Source organism: Psittacula echo (assembly GCF_963264785.1).
Source record: "Psittacula echo genome assembly, chromosome: 15".
Lineage (NCBI taxonomy): Eukaryota > Metazoa > Chordata > Aves > Psittaciformes > Psittacidae > Psittacula > Psittacula echo.
The window spans coordinates 7,162,432-7,176,843 of NC_137751.1; the positions used below are offsets into that span (position 1 = coordinate 7,162,432).

At 40.6% G+C, this 14,412-nt stretch overlaps 1 protein-coding gene across 1 annotated transcript in view; it reads left to right on the forward strand.

Moving 5' to 3' along the window:
* Nucleotides 1-5,254: 5,254 nt before the first annotated feature.
* The window catches only part of SPECC1 (sperm antigen with calponin homology and coiled-coil domains 1), a gene marked incomplete at its 3' end in the record, with an annotated part of 68,955 nt that continues 59,797 nt past the window's right edge, over nt 5,255-14,412 (forward strand). Inside the window, exons 1-2 of the mRNA XM_080629916.1 lie at nt 5,255-5,906; nt 8,822-8,957. Of these exons, the coding sequence (XP_080486042.1) occupies nt 5,760-5,906; nt 8,822-8,957 (283 nt within the window). The 5' untranslated portion in view covers nt 5,255-5,759. The remainder of the gene's footprint in view (nt 5,907-8,821; nt 8,958-14,412) is intronic.

Genomic DNA, 14,412 nt, shown 5'->3' on the forward strand with positions numbered 1-14,412 from the left:
GGAGGAGTAATGGAGGAAGGTTTTACGGAGAGAGCCTCAAAGACACTAAATCCAATGTAACAAACTAGAGAAAAGAGAAGATGGGTATGTTAAATACAGAAATACAGCACACTGAGCTTGACGGAGCAGATGCCTACGGAGACATAGCCCTCGCAGCATTCAAGGCCAGGTTGGATGGGGTCTTGGGTGACATGCTCTAGTGTGATGTGTCCCTCTTAGGGAAGGGGGTTGTAACTAGATGATCTTGATGTCCTTTCCAACCCGAACCAGTCTGTGATTCTATGATTCTAAGCTACTGTGGATGACCAAAAGAGTAGACAGTTTGGTTTTAATTGTTAGCCAGCTCTTATTTCCAAACAGGTTTTTATCTGCCATCTGTACCCAAGTTACCAGTTACTGTATTGGGCTATCAACTGCCCTGGTTTGTGACCCTGGCTAGATTCTGGCTATCTGCTAAGAAATCAAGATGAGTCATATGGAAGCATCTGTCAAGCCCAAAAATTGTAGTTTAAATTGAATTGATGTGGAAGGCAGAAGAGAATTCTATTTTAGCCCAGCTGGCTACCCTGCCATACAGCTTCCTACGTGCTGCCAGAAAATCCTTTACAGCTTACTGAACTTGTTAGATATTTCTATGTTCCAGTTGATAGTTTGTCTGAAAATAGCAGAGATAGATTAGGTTAGAAGGAAAACAGTACAAGTATGATGCAGATTTTAGATGCTTAAACCACAACAGAAGAAAATTGTGCTTTGATGTGTAATAAAGACTCTGAAATAGTCTGACCTTTTGATGTAATGAAAAGTAACCGAATTACGGAAAGTGGCACTGGGGACTGTGGGTTTTAACCCACCGAAGTCACAGACATGTCCTTGGAGAGTCCTGTCTGCAAAGCCGGCATTGATGACCTCCTTTTCCAGAACTGCTGGGCATTCCCAGGTCTCAATGAACCTGCCATCTGGTACATGGCTCTTCAGATCTAGTAATGAGTTTTCATAATTCCTTATTTCATTCATTTTCCCAAAGCAACCTGAATGACTCTGCTTTAATTTGCCTATCCTGTTGAGCGAGTAGCGTTACACACAGACATGAGCACCAGAACTTAAGTCATGTAAAGCACGTGGGGTACAGATAACTTGTATCTGTAGCCCCCCACCGGGGATTTTCCAGTGTGAATTCATTGCTGCAGATATGCTTATAATTTTTATGTACTTAATAGTGTAGCTACCAGGTTTCTTGACTTGTAAAATAATATTGCTTGTCATCACTCAAATCAACCTATCTTTTTAGTTATTCAGAGTAAAATAGCCTTTAATAGTCAGCAGAATGTGCTTCCTAGGAGTTTGTTCTACAGGACTGATGATTTTTTCCTTTGATGGACAGCCAAACCTTCAGATCCAAGACACCTTGCATTGTTTCTGCTGATGCTGACTGGGAGAGTTGGGATGAATTCTTAATCCAGATTTTCTAGCCAGAAAATGGGAATAATTCTAGACTGTTCTAAAGACCTTCTATTAATAAATGCATGTAGACTGGCTTATAAGCAATGTCTACTCAATCTTGAATAATTTGGTAAAATTTCAAGTAAAATGGACTGTCTTTCCACTGTAGAACTTGTGTCAGCTGCCCAAATAGTCCACATCAAATTATCCAAATGCCTTTTAAGAACACCAGTGAGAAAGGATGAGCTATAAAGCATGGCCTGAATTCTTAAAGGCTGGTGCCTGCAGGGAATTCTGAGGATTACTGAGAACAAAAGCTCTGTCAGGATCAGCTTTACAATTTTTGTAGACCCTCTGATTGTCTCCTGTTTCAGTGGAGGTGATGTTCAGACACCAGCACTTGTAAGGGTAAAAGATTTGGGGGTTTTCCTTGTTTTTAAAACCCCTGCAGTTTGGAAGTAACTGGTGATAGAACTGACTTTGCTGAAGCAACAGATTGTTGATACAAACCGTCATTTATTTCAGCATAGAGCTGCTGCTTATCTTCAGTTTCTACATGTTTTCAGAGTACAATTCCAAGCAGGGCATCTACAGAGATTTAATTGTGGCCCACTAGTGACCTGCTCAGGCTGATGCCGAAGGAAAGACTGAATCGTGGGCTGGTGGTATTCTGTTTGCTTTCCAAGCAAAGTTCCCTGTGAAATGTGAAGAAATGAAAAGCGGAATCATAGAGCTTCAGGCATTGCTTAAAGTGAGTCATCTTCCAGGAGAGTGAGCAGAAGTATCTCATCTGAAATGTACTGAAGCATAATGGGTGTAAAACTAGTGATTTTTGTCATTGTATTTGTGAAAGCAGCTTGGCTGCATCTCCTGTGGAAAGCTGCTTCTGAGATCTCTCTCTCTCTGGGTAGCCTAGAGATCAAGTCATCATCTCTCTGGGGTCCTTTCAGAATGAAATGGTGATATTTAGTTAAAATGTAGTAGACTCACTTTATCAATGTATTCTAAACCATTGGGAGTTATCTCGTGGCAGAAACAACAGGTAAACAAGGCTTGGAAAGCTGTGTTCAAAAGGGTGTTGAACATATGAGTATGTATGTACTCCCTTTGTCCTTACCTGTGAAAGACTTGAAAGATCGAAAGACTTGAAAGATCGATTGTTCCAAGATCCATTCAGCTGTGATAAGTTGATCCCTTTCCCAAGCTCTCATTCAAGGATAGTTCATGACTATGATCGGCGGCTTTCAAAGTCATTTGTGCTGGCTCAGAAGCATGGTCTCTGCCAGTTACTGTTGCCAACCTTGCCCTGAAAATCACACTGAGGAAGCAGAGGCTGTTTTCTAGTTATCACAGTGCTCTGACAAGCTGCTGCCTAATGTAAGATTTGGAATAGAGTGAATTTGGGTGTCTCACCCTGAGCATCTTCAAAGATGTCCTTTTCTTTCCTTTCCAGTTTAGAATTATGTTGGCTTTTAACTGTTCATCTGTGGAAAAAGTGGTGTGTTTAAGACAAGTAGACAGGGGCTATATATAATGGGTTTAATACAATCTATTACAACCTGCTACCTACCAAACTCAATCCATGAGCCATTTCATGATACTGAACTTCTGTGTTTCCCATTGTCTCAACTGCCCAAATCTTCCATGAAACTTTTGTTTGTCTTCCTGTAATGCAATAATTGAATTCGAAGGAATGGAAAAGCTGATGTTGGCTCTGAGAATGGATTTCCTGTTCTCATCAAAGAACAACAAGATTTTGGTTTTTTACTCCTCCTTTTTTTGGGGAAGTAGTTTTATTTAGTACCTCTTCTGAAGCAGCACTTCTGAGAACTCAAATGTGTGTCACTTACCTAGGAATGAAAGCAGCTTAAGATATGTGCAACCTTATTCTTTGAAGTACATATAAGGCTTGTGGAAAGTATTGGGATCCCACTTCAGAGACCAAAATCTCTATCTACAAGGCAGATTCAGGGTAGCCCAATACATCAGAAGCCTCACCTTCTTTTACAAATGCTGATTTCCATATAAATACAGAGAACTAATAAACACTAATTCATCCAAATATACCCAATTTTAGCTTCATCTGCTTGATGTAGTAAAATATTAACTCCATATGGCACATAACTGAGCTATCATTACATGAAAAACCCATTTGCCTTAGGCTACTGGCTGGATTTCTGAAGTTGTGGTTTGTTCTTTTTAAGTACCTCTTACTTCTAACATCAGGGTCTAATGAGCATCTTGCTCCACTACAACTTTAAAATGCCGTGGATGACTCAAACTTAAATTCTTTGGGATATCAAGAAAGCATCTGTACAGCTTAAGGCAGGAAGTCTGAGGTACAGTTATGAAGAAATCCAGAGGGTATAATAAAGCAAGATGCATGTGCAACCACTGGATCTGCAAACCCCCAAATCTGCATAATTTGCAGATGTAATCAGGGAGATAGTTTGCATGTGCAGTTGCTTGTTCACTGTATAAATACAGTGAATGGAATGCCTATTGAAAGGTAGGCTTTAAAATAATGTGAAGCACTGAAGCTTGCTAAGGAAGATCATGAACTGTGGGAATGCTAAACATTATTATGTATTATAATATAGCTTAGGTGTCTGTCAGGATACATAAAAAAGGAGCCAAGTGATCAGCGTAATCATTAACAAAGACTACTCTTCCTCCTCTAATGAGATCAGTTGATGGCTCCACACTGTATTAAGAATTTTAATGGAGTAATGATTATATTTAGTAATAATAATAATACCTACTAACTTGTGACAGGTGGGAGCTGTGGAGGAAGTAGACAGCCCTCCCTGCAAGAGGCACCAAGGATAAATAGAGGGAATGTCACTTGCTGGCTTTGTTCTCTGTAAGACAGTGGCAGAGCACTTGACATTCCCTTCTGCTTCTGTGCAGCAGAACACTCCTTAAATAGACCATGGTGGCACCTGGAAGGTGCTGTCAGTGTAGAATGTGACTTGGCCCCAAGCAGATTTGTTTCCCATGAGTCCAGTGAGTGTTCTTATTCATGAATGTGAAATAAAGTATAAAGCAAGTTATGAGATTGAAAAGGTGACCTAAGCCCTTCTATTCACTCAGCCAGGAATGAATTGTTTCAGCATCTCTGTCAGAGGGTTGTTGTCCAAGTTCACACCGGCCCTGCTGGGACTCCTGTGTGATAAACTTAGTGCAAGCACATTCTCCTTGCTGAGACACAGGGCTGATCTCTGTAGATCTTTTGGTTACCTTTCTAACAGGCAAGAGAAGTTGGCCTCTGCCTACACAAGGCTGATGCTTAGCTACATCCTGTGTCTATTTTGGAAAATGAAGCTGCAGAAGAAGAATGTTGCTCATATAGAGGGGGAGGGTAAGAGCTATCAGGCAATGTCCCCTCCCTCCAACTCCCAACTCAGCAGCCTGGTGAGGCTATAAAGAAAAAAACTCCAACTAATCACTTTACTCTGCTCCTAGTTTGGATGGGGCAATGGCTGGGGAGAATTTATGGCTTTAGATCTACCAGATTGGAGCTTGCTGTTGAATTGGCAGCTCTCTACGTCCTGAAAGAAACAGACTAGCTGTTCTTGCTGGCAGACTAAATTTGTTCAGCTGTATCCAAAAAAAAGGAATTCATGTGTATTTGCTGAGTCCTGGCAGGATTTCTTTCTTGCATAAGCTTATCTCTGAGGAATAGTGGATCTGGAGTTTTGTTTGCAAGGAAGTGATTTTATGTTTTTACCATGTTTTGTAAACCTTGGTATTGTGAAACATCTTTTTATCACTGTGGCAACACCAACTGCTGTTTCTCTAGAAAACTCTGATAAGTTAAAGATATCATTTTCCATGCGACTTAGGAAACTTGCTTCCCGTGTGACTTAGTGAGTATTATTTCAGTTGAAGATGCTGGATCTGTCAAGTAAGAGAAGTAGTTTTCTTTTTATCCCAAGATTGTCTTCAAGTGCGGTAGACTTCACTGTTCTCAGTTTCTCTTTGATTGTGCTTCAGCATTCAGAGGTGCTCTGCAGTGCCTGATAGAGGTCTCTGACTTGCACAGTCCTAACAAAAGTCAGTGTTCCTTCTGCAGTGCTTCATGTTACCAGTCAGTATGAAAAATATAAGTGGCTGCAGCCTGCTCTAAGGGTTTGATGTGTATAAGAGGGAATAAAGTTTAGCACTGCCTTTTCTGCCCTTTAAACTGATGCCAAATCTCTCTGCTCTCTTTCAGATGATACAAAGACAGTTTATATTTCTGATGTGTGTACATATGTATATAATTTCTATTTTTTTTTTTTTTTTTAGGTTTGTAGGCTGAGTTATTTGGGGAGAACATGAAGAGTGCTGCCAAGCCTTGGAGTGCAGTGGCAAAGCCAGGGAGTCATGGGGCTGAGAGAGGAAAATCTCTTTCCATCACCCCAACGGGAATGAAGACGTCCAAGTCTTCCACATCACTCGCCTTTGAATCACGGCTCAGCAAGGTACTAGCCAGCAGGGACTGTGCAAGCATCATTATAGCCTTGTTTCAGCTTAAAACTTTGGTTTAGTCCTGGAACATTACTGCACCCCAAGACTTGGAGTGGGCTTGACCACTATGCTGAGCATAGGGAAATTCTAATTGTGCTTTATACTGACTAATGCACGTTTCTGAAGGTATTTTGCATGTAATGGGGGAGACACTGTATTCGCACAAAGTATGAATGGATTCTCTTACTGTACGTGAGGGAATTGCTTTAACTTTGAAGAGTGAGAAAAAGAAATGGCAAATTCTTAGTTCAACTCATTGTTACACAGGTAAAGGAATTGAAAGAGATTTTTTAATGGATTTCCAGAAGTCCTAAAAATCTGACTCTTCCTTCAAGGCAAAACATTAACAAAAGATATTGCTTGCAATGGAACACATTTTATGAGTTCTATCTTTCTATGTAGATATATTTCAAAAATAGCAGAAACTTCTGTCAAAGTAGTGTTTTTAAGAAAAGGGAGTAATACACCTGAACTGCTGCTGCATCTGTACCCTTGCAGCCAGCAAACAGAAATAACCTTATTGTCTAAAGCACAGACCAAGATTACCCTTGTTGAAAATAGACTGTGGGCTTCCTGGTTACAACTGTTTCCAGCACTGAAAGATTAGTAAACAATGCATAACATGGTGCAGCATTTTAATCATGAGGAGAGCTAAACTTCATTAATAGCCACGGTTTCTCAAGTGAAGGATTAATTTCATTAACTTGCATCATATTAATAGGATATTTCAGTGTAGTGTTCTGGGCAGGTTATGTTCATCACTGGAGTATGTGCAGTATGGTTGAGGCAAGCATCTCTGAAGGGATGCTACTTAAGAGACTTAATCAGGAGATCTGGTATAATTAATGTGTGTATGGTGTTCAATGCAGAGTATTTTCTTCCTAATTACAGCGAGTATCTTCAAATTGTTCATCATCTGCAAGTGCAACATCATCAAAGTGGTTTCTTTGAAGAAACAGGGTAGAAAAAGGCACCATAGTTTCTGCTGTAGAAGATGCACATTGAAGAAATTGGAGACTGCAGAAGTCTCTAAAGGTCAGGAAGTCAGATTGTTCCATTCTGCTCTTAAGAGTGCGCTGACAAAATCTCTGCCAGAAGGCAGAACATTCGCTCTTTGGTATCCTGGAGCAGATCAACACTTCAGCTATTGAACCTGATGTGCTCACAGGGTCCAGGAAACCACAGACTCTGAGTCAGAGGAAGAGATGAAAAGGAGAAAGAATTGGAGCTGAGAGACTTCGTTTTGCTTAAAGATTTTACTTTAAGCAAAGTAGATTCAGGGACTGCTAAATAGGGAGAGTGCTGCTTGGGTGCTTTCTTTTCTTTTAACTCAAGCAGTGGTTTCAGCCTGTGGTTCATGGACCCCCTGAGCGTTCCTGGGCAACTTCAAAGGAAGTTTGATATGTGAAAACAGTTTAGGTGTCCATTAACTGAAAAGGGTGGAAAAAATACAGCTCTAGGGGGACTCTCCAGAGCTTTGGTCTTTTAAAATGATTCAAGTATTTTCCCTGAAATTAATTACAGACTGCTATTAGAGGTACCCAGGCTGTTAGAGAGGGACACCAATGGGAAAGCAGTGACCAAAGTTCTGAGAGAAGCTGCTACTTCTGCTTGTTGAAGCAACATAATTCCAGTATTTCTCCTTGCATCTTAGGTCATTGTGCTTTTATTGCATGGATTTCTTGAGTATGCCTCTAGAGCAGATTTGCTTTACCAGAAATCCCCCTCCCAAAAAACCCTCTCACAGCAACAATGTCCCTTGCTTTGTCATGTACAATAAATCTAAATAAATTACAGTGATATCCCCTAATGCTTTTTAAAAACGCATCCTGTAACATGCCCTGGAAAGCACACAGTTCACCTTCTTCCAAGCTTATGAAACATCAGTATTAACCTTTAGAATTGTGCAGCTGATCTATTCTGGAAACAATGCATTTTTTTGTTGGGAATTATTTCCTTGGTGGTCACATGAACAAAGTGCTTTCCCGTGAACAGACTTTTCAGTTTCTCATCTGAGTCAACAGTCTCCAGTCACATACATGGCATTAGGTCCTGCCATGAGGTCATGGGTCATCTTTGCTCACTGCTTTTCGAAAGACAAGGAGGGTAAATAGCTGAACTCATACCGTGTTTAAGATAAGGCGTTTCCAGTTGGTAATTGTTAAATCTTGCACTGGCTGCTCTTGCCTTTTATTGTGGCAGCCTGAACTTCTCAGCTAAATGGCTTTGAGATTTTGGCTTGGTCTCTGGCATGTTCTTTGTTCACCTTAGGTAACCTAGTTTATGGAGCCATGAGGTTTGGTGGCTCCCGTTTGACAAACACGAGAAAGAACAGGCGGTTCCTTACTGTTGGAGTAGCTCAGGCACCTCTTCAGGGGATCTGAAGTTACCACTGGGGCGAAACTGTATGATCCTGAGGGGAGAACCAGCAGATCCTTTTAAGATCTTTTTACTTTACATATATTAAGGGCCAGTTATTTGCTGCTTTGACCTACTCAGTGTGCCAGGCTCTGCAACTGGCATTTACCTCCACAGCCTCAATACATGACTAAATGCAAACCAGCAAGGAAATATGGTGAATGCTGTTGGCTCCTGTTTTCTCCCTGTCTTTCAGTATTTGCTTATTTGAGTGGTCTTTCCCATTCTTATTCCTCACTGTTGAAACAGTATTTATCCCTTGACCTGCTTCACAAAAATGAAAAACAAATACAAAAATATAAAGAAATACATAATATGGCTATAGAAGCCATATTCCTATTGGGCTACTTTAAGGAAATGTTCCTTTTCTGCCAGGGAACTTGCATTTTGAATGACTTAATGGAACTATTCAAGGTCTTAACCTTCTGGTTGCTTACAATCTCTGTTGCAGCTGAAGAGGGCCAGCAGTGATGACATGCTTACCAAGCCAGGGGTTACAGCAGGTCCTGGAGTCTCCAGGCTGAAGAAGACCATTACAACAGGAGCCATTTCTGAGCTTGCTGAGAGTCGACTGAAGCCCAGCACAGGTAAATACAAAGACTATGGATGACAGTCTACATTATGTGAAATGTTGCTGTGTCACTTGGCTCACCAAGATCCTAGCACAGTTTCCCTCTCCCCACCCCCTGTAGCCCATTATAACTTACCCGCTGTGACAGTCAGCGTGCAGGATGGGACACGCTGTGCCCTGCAGATTGGCCTTTCACTGCCAATCTGAAGCTAAAAGGGAGGAGTTGGGGGTTCCCAGGAGCTGCCCTGCCCAGCTTCACCCTTCTACCAAATGAGCAGGATGGTTACCCTGCTGTTCCTGGGACACCACACAGGCAGGAGACCAAAGATCCAGCCAGAGCATCTTCACGTACAGCTTGTGCTCCTAAGGTGCAGGTTGGCACTCTCTGGCCCTCAGCAGCCCCATCAGCTTGTTACCATTGGTTCCAGAGCTAAACCCATTTCTAAAGGCAGCAACACCATCTGCATACCAAGGGCTTCTGTGCCACCGCTCTGCCTTCCCTCAGGAGCTCAGCAAACGCTTGCTTTTGTCTGCTCCCTGGTGGCATTTCTAAGGGAATGTGAGATCTTATTAAATTTGACCGTGACCTCCCTATTTGTCAAAGCCCCTGCAGGGTTTTGCTGTGTAACAGAACAATGTTATTAACCAGGAAGGGATTTCTGGGAAGAAAAAAACCCAAAAATCTTTATATACTTCCCCCCACCCCTGAAAGAAAATGATGCATTTTTAAAAAGCATAAATCTTCACAGTAAGCAAAAGACAAATCACATTCTGCAGTTAGTGTGTGAATCCTCAAATTCAAGTGACTAGTTGTATCCAAAAGCATTTGAGATTTACCATCAATAAGGAGGCACGATGCTGACAAAAGATGCTTGAGAGGTATAATGTGGGGAAAATAAAACCTGTACAGATGATGCAGCATAGGATCCTGGGAATGCAGCCAGGGAAACAGCACTGCAGGGACTCCAGAATGGAATACGTATGTCAGACACAAAAAATACTAGCACTGGAATAGAGAGCCCCCTTCTGCATGTGTGTATAATAACTGGGATTGGAGGAGGGATAAGATTTATGGTAATGAGTACTTTAAATACAAAGGGTAAAATGGTTTATGGAGGTCAAGTTACATCTGGGTATTGTTTTGCCAAGTAAAATTGCATCATTACATCTGACCCCATATATTGCTTTGCATCAACATTTGTAGAAGTATGAGTGGGAATATTAGTGCTAGGCAAAGAGACTAAGCGTGGAGCTACGTGTACTGTGTAGACAAACACTGAGCATATATGTACTACCCCTCTAAAATTCCTTTTAACCTAGACAGAATTGTCCCTGGTCCTATAGGGACTATTATAGGTATGTATATAAAGACCTGTACCTTACATATCTTTAATTTTCACAGTGATTCCATGGTCCAAAAGAGTGGAAATCTAACTGTATTCTGAGTATGTGTTGCTTTTGTGGCCACTCACTGAAAGGTACTGGATATTTGTGAGCAAGGATACAAAGCTGAATGCTACTTTCAGATTATCACACTATGGAAAGATACCTATAGGCACATTCTAATACAGTATATTGTTGCTAAAAAGAAAATCAAATATCAGATATGACAGGGGGCATGACATGTTCTTGGAACATAAGAAAAGAAGGGAGCACTGAGCTGCTATATTTAATTGAAATGGCACCCAAATAGTCTCTGATTGTGATCAAGACTATGCTGCAATGCTGACTGGCTGTGGAGCTACTCCAAGTAAGAATGTTCCTGTATGGGAAATGCAGATGTTTGTCTATGTAGCCAACTGTAAATCTTGACATTTTGTTCTGAAACCACTTTCATCAGTTCTGCATTTTCCTTTCATGCCTTAACTGCAGGCATCATGTCTCCCCCTCACACCTTCCCCCTTTGTTTGTACTTTTCAGGTTGAGGTTTCTTTGTCTGTTGCTTGAGCAATTTGATAATCTTACTGAAATGATATTATATTGGTTCCAGCTGCACTCTGGCAGTACTCAGTGAGTATTATACTATTGTGTAAGAGAAATCAAAAGAAACAAGGTATGTGGAGGGGGGGAAAGCTTAGGTTTCTTTCTTCTTTGGGGAGTGACTGTCCAATGTTTGTGTGTTGACCTTGAGCAATAGCATGTGTTCCAAATGCTGCAGATAATAAATAATTGATATCAAGATTGCTTGTTTAAATGGGGTTGTTGTGTGCTGCCCTTGGTGGACTTGAAGTTATTCATTTTAGCCTTTTGCTGACATAACTACCCCTATCTGCCTTGTTGGAAGCTAATGCAGTAAATCATAAACAACTTAAAGGGAGATGAAGCCAATCTTATGTGTCCATTCCTGGCAAGTGGAGTTGAGCAAACAGAATTGGAGACAGGTTCTGGCTGGAAGTTCTGTGCTATGATGTTTGGCTTTGTGACTGCTTAGCAGCTTTGAAATCCCAAGTAATGGGAAATGACGTGCAGGGAGAAATAAGTGTCTTGGATTCAGCTTCTTTATCTGCAGTGTTATGTCTTTCCATGTACTGTCCTAAAGTAGCAATTTGGCTTTAACATAAACCTAAACTTACAGAGCTCTGGTGTTGCTTTCAGTATTTAAGCTAATAAAACAGCTGGAAAAATTGCAAAACAGGAGGAAATAGGTCACTAATCCTGAGAAATATTTATTTCAATGTATGCACTTATAAAGGCAGCCAATCTATGAAACCATATAGCAAAGTGTTTAAATAGACAAATGTATATCTTTGTGAGAAACCAGAACTCTCTTCTTAAGGTTCAGGTTTATAGGAAATAAGTAATTTTTCAGATTCTGATCCTTTGAGGTTTGCAAGCCAAATAACCTTAGATAATGCAATTCCACAGATAATTTCAAAGCTTATGTGACCATACACTTGAGAAGAGCATTGCATAGTGGCACTGGTATGCAAATGGGAAGTTTGAAGGTTACACAGGTGAAATGCTCAGTGGATCCTACAAGTCATTCCAAATCCTTGCTCTCACTCTGTCACTCACTCCTTATGAACTCCCAGGATAAGCACTCTCTGAACATTTCCCTCAAGGCTGTCCAGTTTAATCATGTTCATGTGCTTTCTTGATGTTATTTCATTGCCAGCAGCTATTATCTGTCAGGTTTGACAGGAATAAAAAGTCTTATGCTGGATATCAGAGAAGAGATGCAGCCAGGATGTGTGACTGGGCTGTGAGTGAGCACGTAGTCCAACAGCAGTCAGAATACTTCGGGCATCCCTGTTTTTCACAGTATATTGACTTTCATATTGAGCTGTGCCAGCTCCAGTATGAAGTATCAGTTATCTTTGAACAGTAAGAGCTTTTCTTTATTTTCTCAGGCTGCTTCATCTGTATTTCTTAATCTATAGAGACCTATTGAATTTGCCTCAGAAACAGTAGGAAACTGTGAACAACGCTATAATCCCCTAATTCACTATTTATAGAAATTCTGAGTATTTTTACTGACAAGCTCAGGATCTCTCTAAAGCTTAAAACTATGTTAAAGACTAGTGCTATACCTTCTCACAGTGATGGATATATTGTATCTCCAGAGGCCAGGAGAAGCTATGATGCCAGCAGGAATGTGAGGGATCAGTGGCCTGCTGTGTCCTCCCGTACTTCATCAGAAATCTATGCATAAAATGGAAAAATCGATAAGTAGCACAAGTTTTCAGCCAAAGCAACAAAAGTGTTGCTTTCTGTGCCTGCCTGCTGAGTTGGTTAATATCAAGGGTTAGAGACAGTGCCAATACAGAAGCATAGAGGAGGCAAATTCACAGATATTTAGAGTTTCAATTATCTCTCGGGCATCTCGCATGGAGACTCTGAACTCTGCAGGTTACCTGGACAAAAGCTGCTAATCCCAGAATGGATCACTGCCAGCATGAGAAATGAAGCTGTAGAAAGCATGCTGCTGTAATAAGCCCAGTAAATTGAATGGTAAGATAAAAATACAAGGAATTTGGCATAATCAGTGAAGTCTATAGAAGGTTTTGAGGGTTATATACTGTGTGCAGTTTAGTTTGAATGATTGTCTGTTCCAATACAGAGGGCTTTGGTTTTGATGAGTTTCTGTGAATTGTCACTTACATTCCTGCCCAGTTGTCAGAGTTAATGTCCCAATGACTAAACATGATACCTGTAAATCTTCCATTTCTTCCTAGTTCTAGTACAGCACATAGGATTAGCCCCTTTGTCCATCACTGTTTGTTCACCATGTAGTTGTATAAAAAGAGAAATCCTGTTTTCCCTCTGAAACTGTTGCTTCTACCTTTTCTGTGTAGACAGTGATGATATTCAGAACAGAGAGGAGTTAATTAAGCAAGGGCAGCTGGCCATTACCAGTGGTTAATGCTGGGGAAGTACTGGAGTGTCAATGGTGCAACCTGAACAAGTTCAACTGCGCTTGATTTTAGAGGGGAGACTGGTGTATAGTTTTACTGCACATATCACTCATTAGATGTGCTTCTTTCCCATCAGAATTGAAAATGTGGCAGAACATGGATAACAGTGGTTCTTGCACATTTATAAATTATCATTTCAGGATTCCTATTTGAAAGTAATGCATGGACTCTATCAAATTTACTGTCTTCTTTCTGTTAACTTCTCTGTTTTGATGAGTGTCTGTCACTTTCTGGTATTGAGTAGCCATTTAGATTGATGTGAAACTAATCCAGACCAGAAACCTCTTCTACATCATCAGAAAACTCAAGTTTTATATATATATTTATATATATATAAAAGCTTGCTTAAAAAAAAAAAGTCCTTGAAAAAAATCTAATTGACAGTTTATTTCTTCATAAGATGCTAATGCTCCCCAATTAGAACAGGAAAAAGGAAAGTGATTTCTTTTGAAGGACAGCTCTCTGACCTTAGGGCCCTCTTACTCTCCCATACATCAGTTTTTGACAGGGCCTGCTTATTGTGATCTGTCACATCAAAGGACTGCTATAGGTTTGTCGAAAGGTTGCTGCACTTTGCATTCAGACTCGTTACTGTCTCCTTTTTCTTGTGAAAGATAGAGCCAAGTGTGAGAGACACTAATGAGATTGGTATGTTCTGTTCCACAAGACTTCACTGGAAACCAAATGACTGATCTCATCTGGGGTTTCCCAGGAACAATAAATATGCTTTAAAACTTCATCTGGAAAGCTGGTTGCATTTTGCTACCCTTTTCAGGTACAAGACACAAGTTCTGCATAATTATTCTTCCTTCTAAAGCAAAAGAGATTCTAGCTCCATAATTGATATAAAAAGGAATGGAAGACTCAAATTGCTTTGTCAAGATGTCATTCAAACATGCAAGTAGTGCTGGAGGAATTTAACATGCAAAACAGTGCGTGGAAATACGTGTCTCTGTGTATGTCCATAGACATGTAGAAATGTCTGCATGGTTGTTTGTAGCATACTGGTGTAAATGGGAATCTGAACCTTAACCTCCCTGACATTACTTAGAAAAA